Raw genomic sequence first — 15220 nt, 5'->3', positions numbered from 1 at the left:
ATCCATGCATAGAAGACTCCCATGCTCATACGAAGAAAGAAGAAGAAAAAAGACAGTGCATGACCGATTTGTGAGCAATTTATTTTTTGTACAAGCATATGAACATTTGAAACTGTACAAACTACAGGATTCCCACCTATCGAATATCACACTATGGTTGAATATCACTCATCATCAGCCAAACAAGACTCAGTTTTTACTAAACACATTGCTTATTAGATACCAAGATGTTTATTTCTAGATACTAGCAGGCTTAAAGTTTTTCACTTATGGCTAACCTTCTTCATTAGCCAGGACACTAACCTCTCTGAAGGATCGCGACCTGGCATTTCCACAAATAAGTCATGGTCACAGATGACCTGCAAAAAGGTAAGCTTGCATTCATGCAATGGTGCTTGGCAGATGCCGGTAAATTTGTTGATATAAAGGGCTACCTGCAAATTTGAAGCCAGGTGAAAAATGTCAAGATGAAATCCAGAGTGATTTTATGCCAAAAAAGAATGGTATATAAATCTGACGGTAGTCTATCACACCTGAGGACATGACCACTTCTGATTTGGGCCCAAAGAAACAAATTTCATGAATGGATTCTATACTTGCAAAATGCATGTTTTTAGACTGCTAGGTGCCTCAAGGTACAGAAACTTGCCCAACTGGTGAAGGTGTTTGCCTAGAACCAGGAAGTGCAAGGTTCGAAACCCCCACAAGGTGCTTCCTTAGCGGCAGCATCTACAGGCGGATAAAAACTGCCTAAACGGGTGGTGAAAAATGGTAACTACAGGAGGATCTTGCGCCTAAGGCTAGACGGGTGAAAAAAAGGGTACAGAAACTTACAGCATATGGAAGAATGAACGCAGGAATCAATGGAAAAAAAAAAATTAATCCATAAACGCATTATAATCATTATGTGTAACCTCAAATTAAACCAAATGCTTTCGTACCTGATTTCTTATCATGAAGTAGAGAGTGCACTTTTAGAAGACTGATAAATTTCAATATTTGTATTAAAAAGCCTGCTGTTTATTAAAAAAATAATGCATTCAGTACTTACCAGTTCAAAAACTTGCCGTGGGTCTATAACTGAAAGCAGATCATGACAGAAAAAACCCAAACTGCTGTTTAAGCGTTTGGCAAGGCCAATCCCTTTCTTGCAACGCTCATGCACTTCAGTAAGCAGACAATCATACAGCTGTCCGACACACCTAAAAACCCCATCCTTTAATGGTAACGGTGGCACTTCTTCACCTGAAAAGCAGTTTGTTAACTTGAGAAAAATATCAAATAAAGCACAGCTCTACTTGCACCACCACATAAAATAACTTACTAACAAGGAAATCAAGGCAGCAGAAATTGACACACACTTTCTTTAAACATCATCAAAGATAACACATCTAAACAGAACACACTAAATTTTCAGATAAACAAATATCTTACTGCTAAAAAAGAAATACTACTGTGCAGCAGCACATTCCAAGCTTTTATGGAGGTAAGTCACATGGTGGGCCCAAGCTGCCCGTTGGCCCACAGCAGCTCTACTGATCTGAACCCGCAGCTGCTTCCATATTGTACAGTTATTTTGCACTCTGCTTGCTGTTCATAGCTCATGTGTAACAACAGAGCAAGAGAGCGAGGATAGCAAGCGGCATCACATATCTACAGCGATGAGGATGTCTTATGCTCCTCGATTGCTGTTGGGATTCAGAGTCTATGTACGTATGAACGCTCCCTATAAGTGTTAGTTTGTGTGTGTGTTAACCACCTTGTTCAGCGCATGCAGGCTGTGATCTGTGATTATGGTCGTTATTTAATGGCCGACTTGCGAGATCGGATCTTGCAGGCTAAAGAAACATGTCAATCTATGGCTGATCTTGCTCAGTATAGGGTTTTAAATACTAATGAACAAGAATCTTTAATGCAGGCTAAGCATTTCCTCATGCTAAATGATCAGAGAAAATTGCAAAAATGGTTGACACGTTCGCGACATCGAGCTATCATAGATAAGGGTTGCTCTTCCAAAGTTTTTTTCAAAAATCTACATGCTTCAAGACAAAAGGAATGCATCAGAAGGGTGAAAAAATCTGATGGTCAACGGACTCATTCTTTGTCGGAGCTCTCATATATTGCTAGTCAGCATTTTGCAGCTCTTTTTGCTAAACCGCCAACTACTTCATCTGACATACTTAATGCTCGTTATGCTTTATTGCATCATGTTCGGCCCATTATTTCTCCACAGGATGCATTGGAATTAGAATCTCCGTTCACTGATATTGAACTTAAAGATGCTTTACGTTCAATGGGTCGATGGAAATCTCCCGGATGGGATGGATTGACAGTGGAATTTTTCCATGCTTTTTGGCCTCAGCTGGAACAATCATTGCTGTATATGATCAATGAAGCTTGGGCAAATGATGTACTACCATCTTCTTGGAAAGAAGGATTGATCAAGCTTTTCCCTAAACGGGATCTTTGTGAGGTTTTCTCGGATTGGAGGCCCATTACTCTTATGCCTGTCATCTATAAGCTTCTGACTAAGATGTTGGCAAATCGTATCAAAGGATTTTTACATGATGGTTTGCATCCTGCGCAATATGGTTTTGTGCCTCAGAGGCAAATCAATGATAATTTAGCCAATGCTTATATTGCCATTGAATATGCCAAATACACTAAGCAGGATGTACTCATTTTGCAGGTTGATATCGAGAAAGCTTTTGATTCTGTGCATTGGGACTATATAGCTACTATGACTATGAGTTATCTTGGTTTCGGTGCGAAGTGGCAAAATATTGTGTATTGGCTCTATAATGACAGTGATGCTTCTTTGATTTTGAGCTCTTCTCTATCGGATTCATGGAAATTGGGACGTTCAGTTCGCCAGGGTTGTCCGCTTAGTTCCTTGTTGTTTGCTATTGCCACACATCCTTTTCTTTGCTACTTGGATTTTTTGCAAGCTACTGATGAATTGCATGGCTTACAGCTTCCTGCTGGGCATACTTTCCTGGCTCAGGCTTATGCTGATGATTCTTTTTTTATGCCCAAGAATACGCAACAAGATCTTCAGAGATTAATGGAGGCTTTGGAACTTTTTGGTCTGGCTGCTGGTTTGAAAGTGAATTTCCATAAGTCTACCTTGCTTGCGCTTAACGTACAGCAATGGCATCATGTATTGTGGCCCGGTGGAATACCTCCTGGTGGACATATCGTTCGTCATTTGGGTTACCCTTTGGGTTGGCAGCTGTCATCTTCACAAATGATTCAATGGGTTATGCTAAAATTGAATCGCAAAATTGATTATTGGCAGCTTTCCACTTGGCCTCTTCATGTACGTCTCAGGATAGTGCAGGCTATTGTAATGGCTTACATACAGTTCTTTCTTCCTTTGATTATGTGGAGGAAAGCTGATATAGATCGGTTTATGTCTCTGGCAATGGCAATTGTGTGGAAAACTCAACATCGTAAAAAGGGTCTTCGTCTTTTGTCAATGCCAGAGATGTGTTCTCCAAAGATACATGGTGGCTTGAACATATTGAATATTCATTTTCATGTGCTTGCTCGTGAATCCACTTTGCTGTTGGAATTTGTATATCAGCGACAGCCATGGGCTATTATGTTGGGTCATATGTGTATGTTTATGTCTTCACCTGCTTTTGGAAAGTGGACTGTTACGTATTGGGATGCAATTTTCAGCCATTTCGATGGAAAAATTGTCGGCTGCCCTCTTTCATCTAAGATAATTTTTGCCTGGAAACAGGTTACGCAATATCTTTTTTGGAATCCCAGGCTTAATGCGCAATCTTCTTCGCTTCGCCTTGAGAGTATTCATTGGTCAAAGGCTTTTGATGTACCCTTGGCTCTACGAGAGCCTAGGAAGGCATATTTCCTTCCAAAGAAAGGAGTTTATCTTATTGATGATGTTTTGGATGCTGGTGGCCATGTGCTTTCTTTTGTGGTTGCCGCCAGAAAATTTGGTCTGGGGATGCATTATAGATCAATCTGGCAGCTTATTCGAGAGCTTCTTGCTCCTTTTGAACCAATTGCAGATTTGGATCGTTCTGATCGTTTGGCTGATTGGAGCCTTAGAAGAGAACAACCTGCACGAGGCCCTTTATCAATGGCTAAACTTTCGGTTCGTTCGATATATCATCTCTTGTTGCCTGCCTCTTGGGTTCAAGAACATGCTAATCAGATTTGACACAGCGGCTTCATTCTCTTTGGAAATGCAGTCTTCCTTTGAAAAGTAGACTTTTTTTATGGAGATGCTTCATTGGAGTCTTGCCAGTCGGCCTTTTCTTGGCTAGGCGACTTTTGGCACCTTCAACTTGTCATAGTTGTGGTGCTTGTCAAGAGACAGTCTTTCATCTTTTGTGGAGTTGTCCTCTGACCAGGACTTTATTGGATCGGATTGCTGCACGTTTGAGAGCCCGCTTCCGACAGGCACCCTTTGGGAAATACTTTTGGATCTTCGGTCTTCTCCCTTCACCCCTTAGATCCTATAAAGTCTTCTTTGATTGGGTTCGCTATTGGGCTTTATGGACTACCTGGCAGTCTCGCAACAGGATAGTTTTTGCTGGGCCTTATTTGGATGCTTACTCATTCTTCCGTTCCTCTCTTCAGCAATCTTTATATGCCAGTAGTATCATCTTTATTTTTCATTTTCTGGGTTTTTTTATCCAGACATTGTATCAGATCCACCATGATGTAACTTTTGGTCTCATAGGTCATTATGGCCTTTTGAAGACGTTAATATAACATTTCATTTCATTTCTTCATGAGATTGACTCATCTCTGTATGCTCTTTTTACAGATTGTTTTTTGATGTTTAACTATGTTCACACTGAACATAGTGAACACTCTAGTAGTCTCCCTTGTATATGGTCTTTTTGGTGGGTTTTCCTCATTTTGAGGTTTCCCACCTGTAATTAATGACATGAAGCTTTACAAAAAAAAAAAAGTGTGTGTTAAACACCTCTTATAGGTGAATACCTCATCAATCAGCTTCATTCATTCTTGCAATACTCTTTCTCTAAGAGCTTTGTTCTCTCTCTTTCTCTCTCTCTCTCTCTCTCTCTCTCTCTCTCTCTCTCTCTGTGCACACACTATGGAGGTCTTCCGTCCCCCTTAGCTAGGTCTGTGTAAGTCTAACCCTAAAACACCACAAATCATATCAGAGCTGTGTTTTTAGGGTACTCGACACTGCTTAGCTCGCCATCTACCACTGCCTTCACAGGCACCTCGTTCTTCACGTCTTGGCTACAGCAACCCCGTGCCCCTGTCTCCCTGCATGTGCCGCCTGTGAGCCTCATGTCACCATCACTTGATCCTTACCATCTTGACCATGCCCAGTCATCAGTGCTACCCCTTTGCAGCTTGCCGTCCAGCGCCTTTGCAAATAGTGCCCCTGGTCGTCTTGTGCCTCCCATGTCGCCTCGTCGTCCTTCTTCACCTGGACTGCATCCTTTGCCTGCTCATTGACTCCTGCGCACTGGACATGCTGCCACTGCCCACCTGCACTGAGTCCCAACAGCGCTTTTTTCGCCGCTGCTCATCATCGTCATTGGCAGCAACGCCACCTTTGTGTCACTTCATCAGCACTAAAAAGCCCGACACCTGCAAGAAAAAAAATCAAATGGTAATATTTGGGGCTTTTACTAAAACCTCGTAAAATTCGTCAAAACCAGCACTTATACATCAACAAAAAATTAGGGCTTTCTTGATTTTTTACCTGCTACATCAAAGCTGAAGCTCCTGCACATATCCAAATTTGGGGGTTTCCAAAATCACGGCAAAAATTGCCTAGTTTTTTTTTTTTCGTACACAAAAAAAAATTGCCTAGTTAAAGCCTACAGCATGTCATAAATTGGGCTTTTCCCTAAATCTCTACCCTACATAAACATTTAGAGAGCTACAACCTCCAAATTTCTTTGGGGCTCGTTTCTTCAGCATTTACAGCATCGCGGATCTACATAGGAGCAGCATTGCATTTGAGAAGTTCTCTGGAACGAACTTTCCCACATAGCAAAAAAAGATTTGTCTACTTCTCATGCGGGATGGTGCCTAGAACATTGCCAAGGGCAGTGAGAAAAGACTAGAGGGAGAAGCTTCTTTGCAGAACAGGAGGACAAGAATGACAAAGCCCTCACACACGGACTTGCATACAAGCTTATCCATCACCTTGATCTTGATAAGACACCAAAACAGGTATGGGACGAATTGGAAAACATCATTGGGAACAAAATCAATAACTCGAGGGTGTTCTTAAAGAAAACATTTGGTCTAAAAATGAAAGAAAGTAACAGTCTACAAGAACATTCAAGCAATCTTGGGTCCACAAGTGGCTGTCCTCAAAGCATAAGTTGACAAGGATCATAGAAAAGCAGTCCTTCTATATCAAGCATAGAAGACTTTTGAAAGTTCTTGGGAACGCTATCTATACTGAGGAGGATAGCCCAAGAAATGACCTATAAAGAGATGGTGGCCATGCTCATTGATGAGGATAGACTTCTTCAAGAGAAAGCTGCTTCCAACATCAGCTTAGAAAAGGGTTTCTTAACAAAACAGAAGGGAAGCACCAACGGGAAAGTTATCAAGTGCACCTTATGCAAGAAGGTAGGTCACACAAAAGACCGTTGCTTCAAAAGAATAGCAAAGGAACAAAAGAAGAATCATGCCAACCTGATGGCCGAAAATGCAGATGAAGATAAAGAGTTTGAAGATGCTCCAGGAACCTCTATAGCACCTGAAAAATCTTTCATTGCTACATTCTCTGATCTGTCTCTTTCAGAGATAAGATACTCATTTGGGCATTCTAAATGTATGTATGAGTCAATAAGGGTTCGGTGTCCGAGATCCCCCAAAAACATGATTATATTTATTAGAGTGTTTGTATTTTGCCTTGATGCTATAACAGGCTTCGTTCTATTTGCAAACTTTCTTTCTCAACTAAATCCATTTTTTGATACAAAGGGGGTATCTCAGGATGGCTGACATATCCAATGTGTGCTGAAGCCCGATATCAAGCCTCGCATGAGAGTCCAAGTGCTCACCACTGTGATCTTTCGAATCACGTGTGCAGTTATGGGCCCAAATCGCCATGGATATGAAGGTCCATCCTTAAACCACTACCTTGACTCCTAAGGAAGCTTTGTCGGGATCATGGTTGCTAGAGGCGTCAGAGGGTTTGGTACGAGGCGGGTATGGTACGCGCCTCGAAACACTCGTATTTTTTAGAGACATTAGAGGCGTGTATAGTGAAAGTTGAGAGAGAGAGACAGAGAGAGAGAGAGAGAGAGAGAGAGAGAGACTAGTGTGTGTATGTATGAGCCTAGAGGGAGGGAGAGAGAGGGTGTATATGAGAGAGGGAGAGAGAGTGTGTGTGTGAAAGAAAGGGTGTGTGTGTCTGTGGTCGACCTGCTCGTCTGCTCCCTCATCCTGTTCGCCTGCTCGTTTGAGAGCACATGTGGTGAGGCGATTGTCACAGGACTGTATCGGCCCTGTAGCCTATACTGTGTCAGCCCTGCAGTAATCTACGCGACCTTCTGAGGCTACCCTGATGCTCTTTTTTCTCATCGCCAATCTGCTCTTTTTCATCTCTTCCTCGACCTGAGTGCGTGTATAGGAGTGTGTGTGTGTGTGCGTATGTGCTGTGCCTCGCTACAGGTCTGTTTTTCCCCTTCTGTATAAGTCGCTTCAGCTTTCTGTTTTTCCCCTTCTGTATAAGTCGCTTCAGCTCTCCGTTTTTCCTCTCCTTGTAAGATTGCATTTCAATAGTGCTGTTCCCCCTTTTTTCCTGATCTGTGTCTTCCTGCTGAATCGATTGGTCTCGATGGCAGAATCAAGCAAGTATTATGTCAAGAGAGCTCTTTCTCCTGAACCTAAAAGACAATCAAGGGAATCTCTACCCCCCATAGCTCCTTCATCTGAAGATGCTTCCTATGTTTTTGACATGTTGAATGAGGATTTTCAACAAAGTAGAAGAGAATGGACACTACCTGCTCCGGAACTCACTTACAAGATGAAGTTACCTTCTCTTGTGCATCCTCTGAAGAAGCTCTCTCAAACTGCAGTCATCATCTTTTTTCCAGGTAAAATACCCTCGGCTAATGATGTGGGACAATGGGTGAATTCTCTCCTAGGTGGATGCTATGTAGAAGGAGTCTATTTTGCCTCCAGAGGATTTTATGAAGTTCATCTCTTGGATGTATTGACAAAACAAAAGATGCTGGAAATGTCCCCTTTATTTTTTGGTCGTCAAATGGTGCACGTCATGCCCTGGTCTCCTAACAAGGATTATCAGAATCTCATCAAACATCACTGCCCTGTATGGGTTGAAGTTGTTGATTTCCCAGATTATATGAGAACAGAGCTTCCAGGCTTAGCGATGACTTTGGGACAAGTGATTTGTCCCCCTCGTCCCACAGGTAACAAAAATCGTTTTTGCATTTTATGGGATACTGATAGACCAACCCCCTCTTCTATTGCAGTTGAGATTGAGGGTGTTAATTTGGGAAAGAAATATTTCACTTTGAAATGGGGCATTTTTGCCGGAGCTTGTTTCTCTTGTCACAAGTTCGGGCATCTAGCTTCAGAGTGTCCCTCAATCCTTCATCCGCCTCCTCCAGCTGCCATTCCTCCACCATCTAATAAAGGAGGTCAAAAGACTTATGTGGAAAAGATTGAAGCTAAAGGAGCAAAGTCTTCACTTCCTACAGGGAACCAAGCCAATTTAGCCCAAAATAAGGATAAAGGAAAAAGCAAGCTAGTGGAAAATATTTCATCTTCTCACGAGGGTTGGCAGAATGCAAAGAAGACGGTGCCTCTCAAACAAAGACCTCTCCAATCTCGCAATTGGGATGCTTCTGCTCCATCTCCTGGCCAACCTTCTACCTCTTCGGACAGCCCCATCTCAAAAGCATGGGTCAATGCAGTTAAGAAGGGTATTCCACTTTGTGAAGAAGATGATTTAGTCAGGGAATTGGATTTTGAGGGTCAGCAAGACCCTGTGGCAATGGCAGAGGCTTGATGCCTCCCTTTCTCTTTGAGGATTGCTCATCTCTTGTACATATTTTCATGCGTACTTCTCTTAAATGTTTTTCTTATAATATACAGGGCCTCTGTAATCAGCACAAATGGAGACTCCTATGGTATTATATAAACAATACTCATCCTGATGTGGTGTGTCTGCAAGAGCATAATCAGCATTCTTTTGCTGGCCAGCATGGGTTCTTTTCAGGTTATGATATATTTTATGCAGGATCTGGACATTTCTCTGGGCTGTGCATTTTAGCCAGACATGATCTGCAGCCATGTGTAGCATTTAATGATCCTTATGGCCGATGGATGATTATCCAATGCATGATCAATGGAGAGATTTTTGAAATAGGCTCCTTGTATGCTTATCAAATTTCAGCTTCCAGAGCTCAAATGTGGGACTCCATTAACCAATATCCTTGGTCTTCAAATGCTCTACTTTGTGGTGATTTTAATAATTCCCCTCACTGGAAAGACAATACCACACATAAATCCCATATGATTCCCTCTGAAATCCAGCGATGGGAACATATGAATTCTTCTCTTCATACTGCAGATTTATGGTCAGCAATTCACCCTTCGGTTTTGGGATTCACATATCATCATAATGCTTTTACAGAATATTGGGCCAGGCTTGATAGATGGTATCTTATTCATGCTCAGCAATATGATGATTATACATGTCAAATGTGGACTGATTATTCTCAACAACTATCTGATCATACTCCACTCTGGCTCAACCTTTCTTTTGGTATGCCTCTGGACGACATTCAGCTCTCTTTAGTCAGACACTTGCAGGTTAATCAATTATATCTTTCTCATGAAAAATTCCAGCAAATGATCAGATTGGCTTGTAAGCCATTGTTAGCTCATGCTCGGGAGGATCTGGATTTTGCTTGGAACTCCTTTGTACATCGTATTCAAAATGTCATTAAGGAATATGGAAGATGGTACATGGCAGAAACTAGACAGCATATCCAGTGGGCAAAATCATACAAGCAGTCCTTGGTACAGATTAGCCATCAAAGGTCTCTTTCTGCTTCTGAACAAAATTCATTGTCTTGTGCTTCTTCCATAATTGATGCTAATGATAAACGCAAGCTTTCCAAATGGCAGACAAGGGCTAGAGTTAAACCTATGCTGGATAAGGGCTGTTCCTCGAAATCTTTCTTTCGAAATTTACACACGTACAGACAAAGTCAATCTATCATGAGAGTCAGGAAATCGGATGGTCTTTGGACCCAGTCTCTATCTCAGTTAGAAAAACAATGCCTGGATCATTTTCGGCTTCTTTTTTCTCTACCATCTTCTTCTACATCTCAGGCTGCATTGGCTCGGAGCAAATTTATTGAGCTGGTTTCTCCTATTGTTTCTTTGCAAAAAGCTTCAATGCTGGAAATGTCCTTTTTGGATACAGAATTGGATGAAGCCCTCAAGCATTTGGGTAAACATAAATCCCCAGGTTGGGATGGTTTGACAGTTGAATTTTTTGTAGCCTTCTGGGCTGAATTGAAGGGTCCAATCTTGAAGCTCATTAATGTAGCTTGGCAGCATCAACATCTTCCCTCAGCTTGGAAACATGGTCTGGTTAAGCTTCTGCCCAAAAAACCTCTGTGTGAAACAATGGATGACTGGAGGCCTATCACTTTGATGCCTGTTATATATAAACTTATTGCTAAAATGCTGGTACACCGGATAAAAGATATCCTTCATGATGGACTTCATCCCAGGCAATATGGTTTTGTTCCAAGAAGGCATATACATGATAATATCTCCAATACTCTCATTGCAATGGAATATGCAAAATACTCTGCTCAAGATGTCTTGGTCATGCAAGTGGATGTGGCAAAGGCATTTGATACGGTGCAGTGGGATTATGTTTCTCAAATCATGTCTAAACTTGGTTTTGGGCCAAAGCTAGTTAATGTCATATACTGGCTTTACTCAGATTCCACTGCTCAATGCTTTATAGGGAAACATTTATCTGAGTCTTGGACTCTAGAACGATCAGTTCGACAGGGATGCCCTCTCAGTGCTCTGTTCTATGCTATTGCTTCGCATCCTTTGCTTCTTTACATGGATCATCTGGTTGATACTAGACAGTTAGAGGGGCTTCAGATTTCTGGTTCACGGCCTTTCATTGCACAGGCTTATGCAGATGATTCATTCTTCATGCCAAAGAACAGTCCTGTGGAGCTTCGTCTATTGATGGATACTCTTTCAGATTTTGGGTTGGCAGCTGGTTTAAAGATTAATTTTCAGAAATCGAAACTTTTACCTCTCAAGCATTGTGATTGGCATGCTATCCTGTGGCCTGGCCAGATTATTTATCCGGAAAGCATAGTAAGACACTTGGGCTATCCCATTGGCTGGAAAATCAGAAATAAGCAACAAATATCTTGGGTGCTAAACAAAATTAAGAACAAATTAGAATATTGGAAGATCTCCACTTGGCCATTACATGTACGGCTTCGAATTGTTCAGTCCATTGTTCTGGCCTATGTCCAATTCTACCTTCCTCTATTACATTGGTCATCTCGAGATCTTTCTTCTTTTATGTCTCAAGCCATGGAAATTTTTTGGAAAACTAAGCTTCATAAAAAAGCTTTAAGGCTGCTCAAAATGGACCTGCTTTGCTCGCCAAAAATGCATGGTGGTTTGAATATTATAAACATCAAATTTCATGTGCTGGCAAGAAAGATCACTATGCTCAAAACCTTCTTTCAGCAAGAACAGCCTTGGTCTATCATGTTGGCTATTCTGTGTGGTCGTATGCGCACAAATGCTTATGGTCGCTGGTTGGTTGATCCATCGGAAGTAGTGCTTGGCAAATTTCAAGGTAAAATCCCTGGTTGTCCATTTTCTACTTCCTTGATTCAGGATTGGAAGAAAGTGCTCTCCCGCATCAAATGGTCTCCCCATCCTGCTTCTATAGCTTCCTCGCTTCGAATGGAAAGCATACATTGGAGTGCTGTTTTTTACTCTCCCCTTACTGTACAACAACCAATCAGAGCTTACAATCTTATGAAATTGGCCATCCGCTTCATCGATGATGTAGTGGATACTACAGGGCAAATTCTTTCTTTTCCGGCAGCTTGCCAACAATACAATCTTGGGATGCATCATAGATCTATATGGAAAGTTATTGCAGATCTCTTACACCCTTTCATTCCGATTCCAACATTGGATGTAAGAGACAGGCTTCAAGATTGGCATCTTCAGTCTTCAGGCTCAAGATTATCCTCTCAATCTTTGCATCAGATGACTTCTATACAGGCTTATCGATTGATATTACCTCCTCCATGGATTGCTCAACATGCTAATTCTCTTTGGCATCTGGATAAGTCTTTAGCTTGGTGGAAAGCAAAACTGACTTTGATATGGAAGTTGAAAATGCCATTGAAACAGAGACTCTTTCTCTGGAGATGCATTGTTGGTATTTTTCCAGTGGGAGTGAAATTGGCTCAAAGAAGGATTGCCTCTCCTTTTTGTCCAAGATGTCATCATACTACTGAGAGTGTTCCGCATTTATTGTGGTCTTGTTCATGTTCCAGAATCCTTCTAGACAAGATCTCCTATTTTTTATCTCTCAGATTTCCTGCACACAGATTCTACAAGTTTTTCTGGATGTTTGGCACCTTATCAGCTTCATTGTCACAGTATTCTCTTTTCTTCCATTGGATCAGATATTGGGCCTTGTGGACCCTCTGGCTACAGCGAAATTATACATATCTGAATTCACCCCTTCAGCAGCCTTATGAGTTCTTCCGAGCCTCGTTGCGGCAGTCTTTATATGATGCCGTGCATGAGGGAGATTTGGATGTTTCTTGTGTTCAGCTTTTCTTTTACTGTTTCTGATAGATAGGGCATAGGCTCTTTTCTTGAGCACTGCCTTGCTCTTGCATAGAACTTTTTACTGCTGTTTTTTGAGTTCTAGGGTTTAGACATCCTCCTGATGCCTAACCCTTTTGTACATTCATGATATAATGCAATTTCAACTAGTTTCACAAAAAAAAAAAAGTGTGTGTGAAAGAAAGAAAGCTGTATTAAACATCTGCAAAAGGCCACAATGACCTATGAGACCAAAATAGTCCATCCTCATCATCAAGATGCAAGGGTACAGAGTAAACTGAAATGAACCGGTAGAGTATAGAGATAGCTCCAAAAATGGGTATAAAAAACATCATCATCCTAGTGTGTTTGAACTTTGAACTTTGAACTTTGGGTCTTGAGAAAGGCTTAACGGAGGGAGGGAGGGAGAGAATGAGGGAGAGAGTTTTTGGTGGGTTTTCCTCGTTTTGAGGTTTCCCACCTGTAATTAATGACATTAAGCTTTACAAAAAAAAAAGTGTGTGACAGGGGCTGCCTTGGGCCCTTATAGCTCCCGTCTAATGACTCAAACCAGCAAAAAAAAAAAAAAAAAAAAGACTGGACACCTCGATCAAGCAGTCATACGCCTCGAACTGTAGGCACGCCTCGTAACAACTCTAGTTGGGATTCATAACATCTGTTGATCACATGTCCTGTCAGATGTTTTTCTTTTTCTTTTTCTTTCAATTTTCCATTACTCAGTATATCCATGGTACCATTGTATTACTTTTGGTCTCATAGGCCTTTAAAGTCTTCCGTACATGTTAATATTTCTCATTTCTCTCTCTCTCTCTCTCTCTCTCTCTCTCTCTCTCTCTCTCTCTCTCTCTCTCATATTTACCTGCTCCTTTCAAACATTTCTTCCATTTCTTCTCTTTCTCTTTCTCTCCCACATATTTACCTGCTCCTTTCAAACATTTCCTCCCTCTACAATGGGAGGGTCTGTAGATGACAAAATCAGCCAGCTTGATCATATCCTTAGGGATCTTATCAAGGACCAGAAGAAGACATTGGACAGCACCATCACCGCCATCAAGAAGGACTTATTGACGCGCATGGGGAAGCTGGAGGCCGAAGCGGAAATATGGAAGGAAGAGAAGCTTACCATGCAAGAGGAGTGGGAGAAGGAAAAGCTCGCCATGCAGGAGGAAATCAACCTTTTGAAGGGCGAAGTGGCATCCTTACGCGATCGTCCACGGGAGGAAGGAGAGACTCTTGAGGTGGACAAAGAGGCAATCAAAGAAGAGATCACCAAAACCCTCACCCACACAATCAAGGGGAAAATGGAGGCGGCCCGCGAAGGATGAGTAGAAGTGATGAAGAAGAACATCAAAAAGGAGGTGCAAGAAGATGTACAAGTGATGAAGAAGAACATCAAGAAGGAGGTACAAGAAGATGTACACATGATGCAGTCTACTCTTGACGAAGAGAAGATGCGACGGATCCGGCGCCTCAACATCCGAGTCACATAAATACCAGAGAGCACTACCTCCATGCTCGAGATTGACGGGCGGAACCTATGTACCAAGCTAGGACTAAAGGAGGATGAGCCGCTCCCATTCACTAGAGTATGAAGGACAACCCCAAAGGACTCCACCAAAGGCAAGGCCTTAGTGCTACAGTTCCCGGACGAGGAGAGTAGGATGAGCTTTATGAGAAGACGGGCTATCTTGAGGAGCTTGCCAGGGGACCCCATCTACTTCGATGATGATCTCACATGGATGCAACTGGAGCACAGAAGATTATGCATGCCGAAGATCAAGGCGGCACGCAAAGAAGGGAAGAAGGCACATTATAGGGATCGTCACATCTACATTGATGGGAAGAGGGTCGAATAGCGCCATCTGGCCTATGAGACATGGAGGAAACAACATGAAGACAAAGAGATACACATAGCACTCTGGAACTGTAATGGAGTCCTATGGACACATCCAGGGAGACTTGAGGAGGTGATGGAGGGCCGGGATATCATCTTGATGACAGAGACACATGAGAGCCCGGAGAGGGGCTTACCACGGGTTGAGGGCTATCAGTGGGAGTCAGCTCACCGACAGGGGATAAGACAGGCCACCTCCCGAGGTTCAGGAGGTATTGCAGTGCTTTTCAGGCATGGGTTACATGAGCATGTTCGAGTCGTAGCACGAGACTCGGACGCGAGATACATGTGGATTAGCTTACGTCTCTCGGAGACCAGATGGATTTATATCGCCCTTTGCTACTTTCCTCCGAAGGGGTCGCGGTTTGCCACCACCGAGGAGCCGGGTGGAGGAGAGGCTAGTGAGTCTCCATACTCTGTCTTATCTGAGGAGATCTTACACTATTCGAC

General features: G+C 42.3%; 1 protein-coding gene across 12 annotated transcripts in view; it reads right to left on the bottom strand.

The window, feature by feature from the left end:
• Positions 1-15220, bottom strand: part of SPK1 (guanyl-nucleotide exchange factor) — a 251368-nt gene that overhangs the window by 86360 nt on the left and 149788 nt on the right. For all 12 annotated transcript variants that reach the window (XM_086778119.1, XM_086778125.1, XM_086778131.1 and 9 more), the window contains 2 exons: positions 1052-1245; positions 304-434 (listed from right to left, as the gene is read on the bottom strand). In XM_086778119.1, the coding sequence (XP_086634245.1) occupies positions 304-434; positions 1052-1245 (325 nt within the window). The remainder of the gene's footprint in view (positions 1-303; positions 435-1051; positions 1246-15220) is intronic.

Source organism: Cibotium barometz, chromosome 39, assembly GCF_041138505.1.
Source record: "Cibotium barometz isolate CiBa-2024 chromosome 39, ASM4113850v1, whole genome shotgun sequence".
Taxonomy (NCBI): Eukaryota; Viridiplantae; Streptophyta; class Polypodiopsida; order Cyatheales; family Cibotiaceae; genus Cibotium; species Cibotium barometz.
The sequence above is the reverse complement of the archived record's forward strand: the minus strand, read 5'-3'. Positions and strand labels throughout refer to the sequence as shown.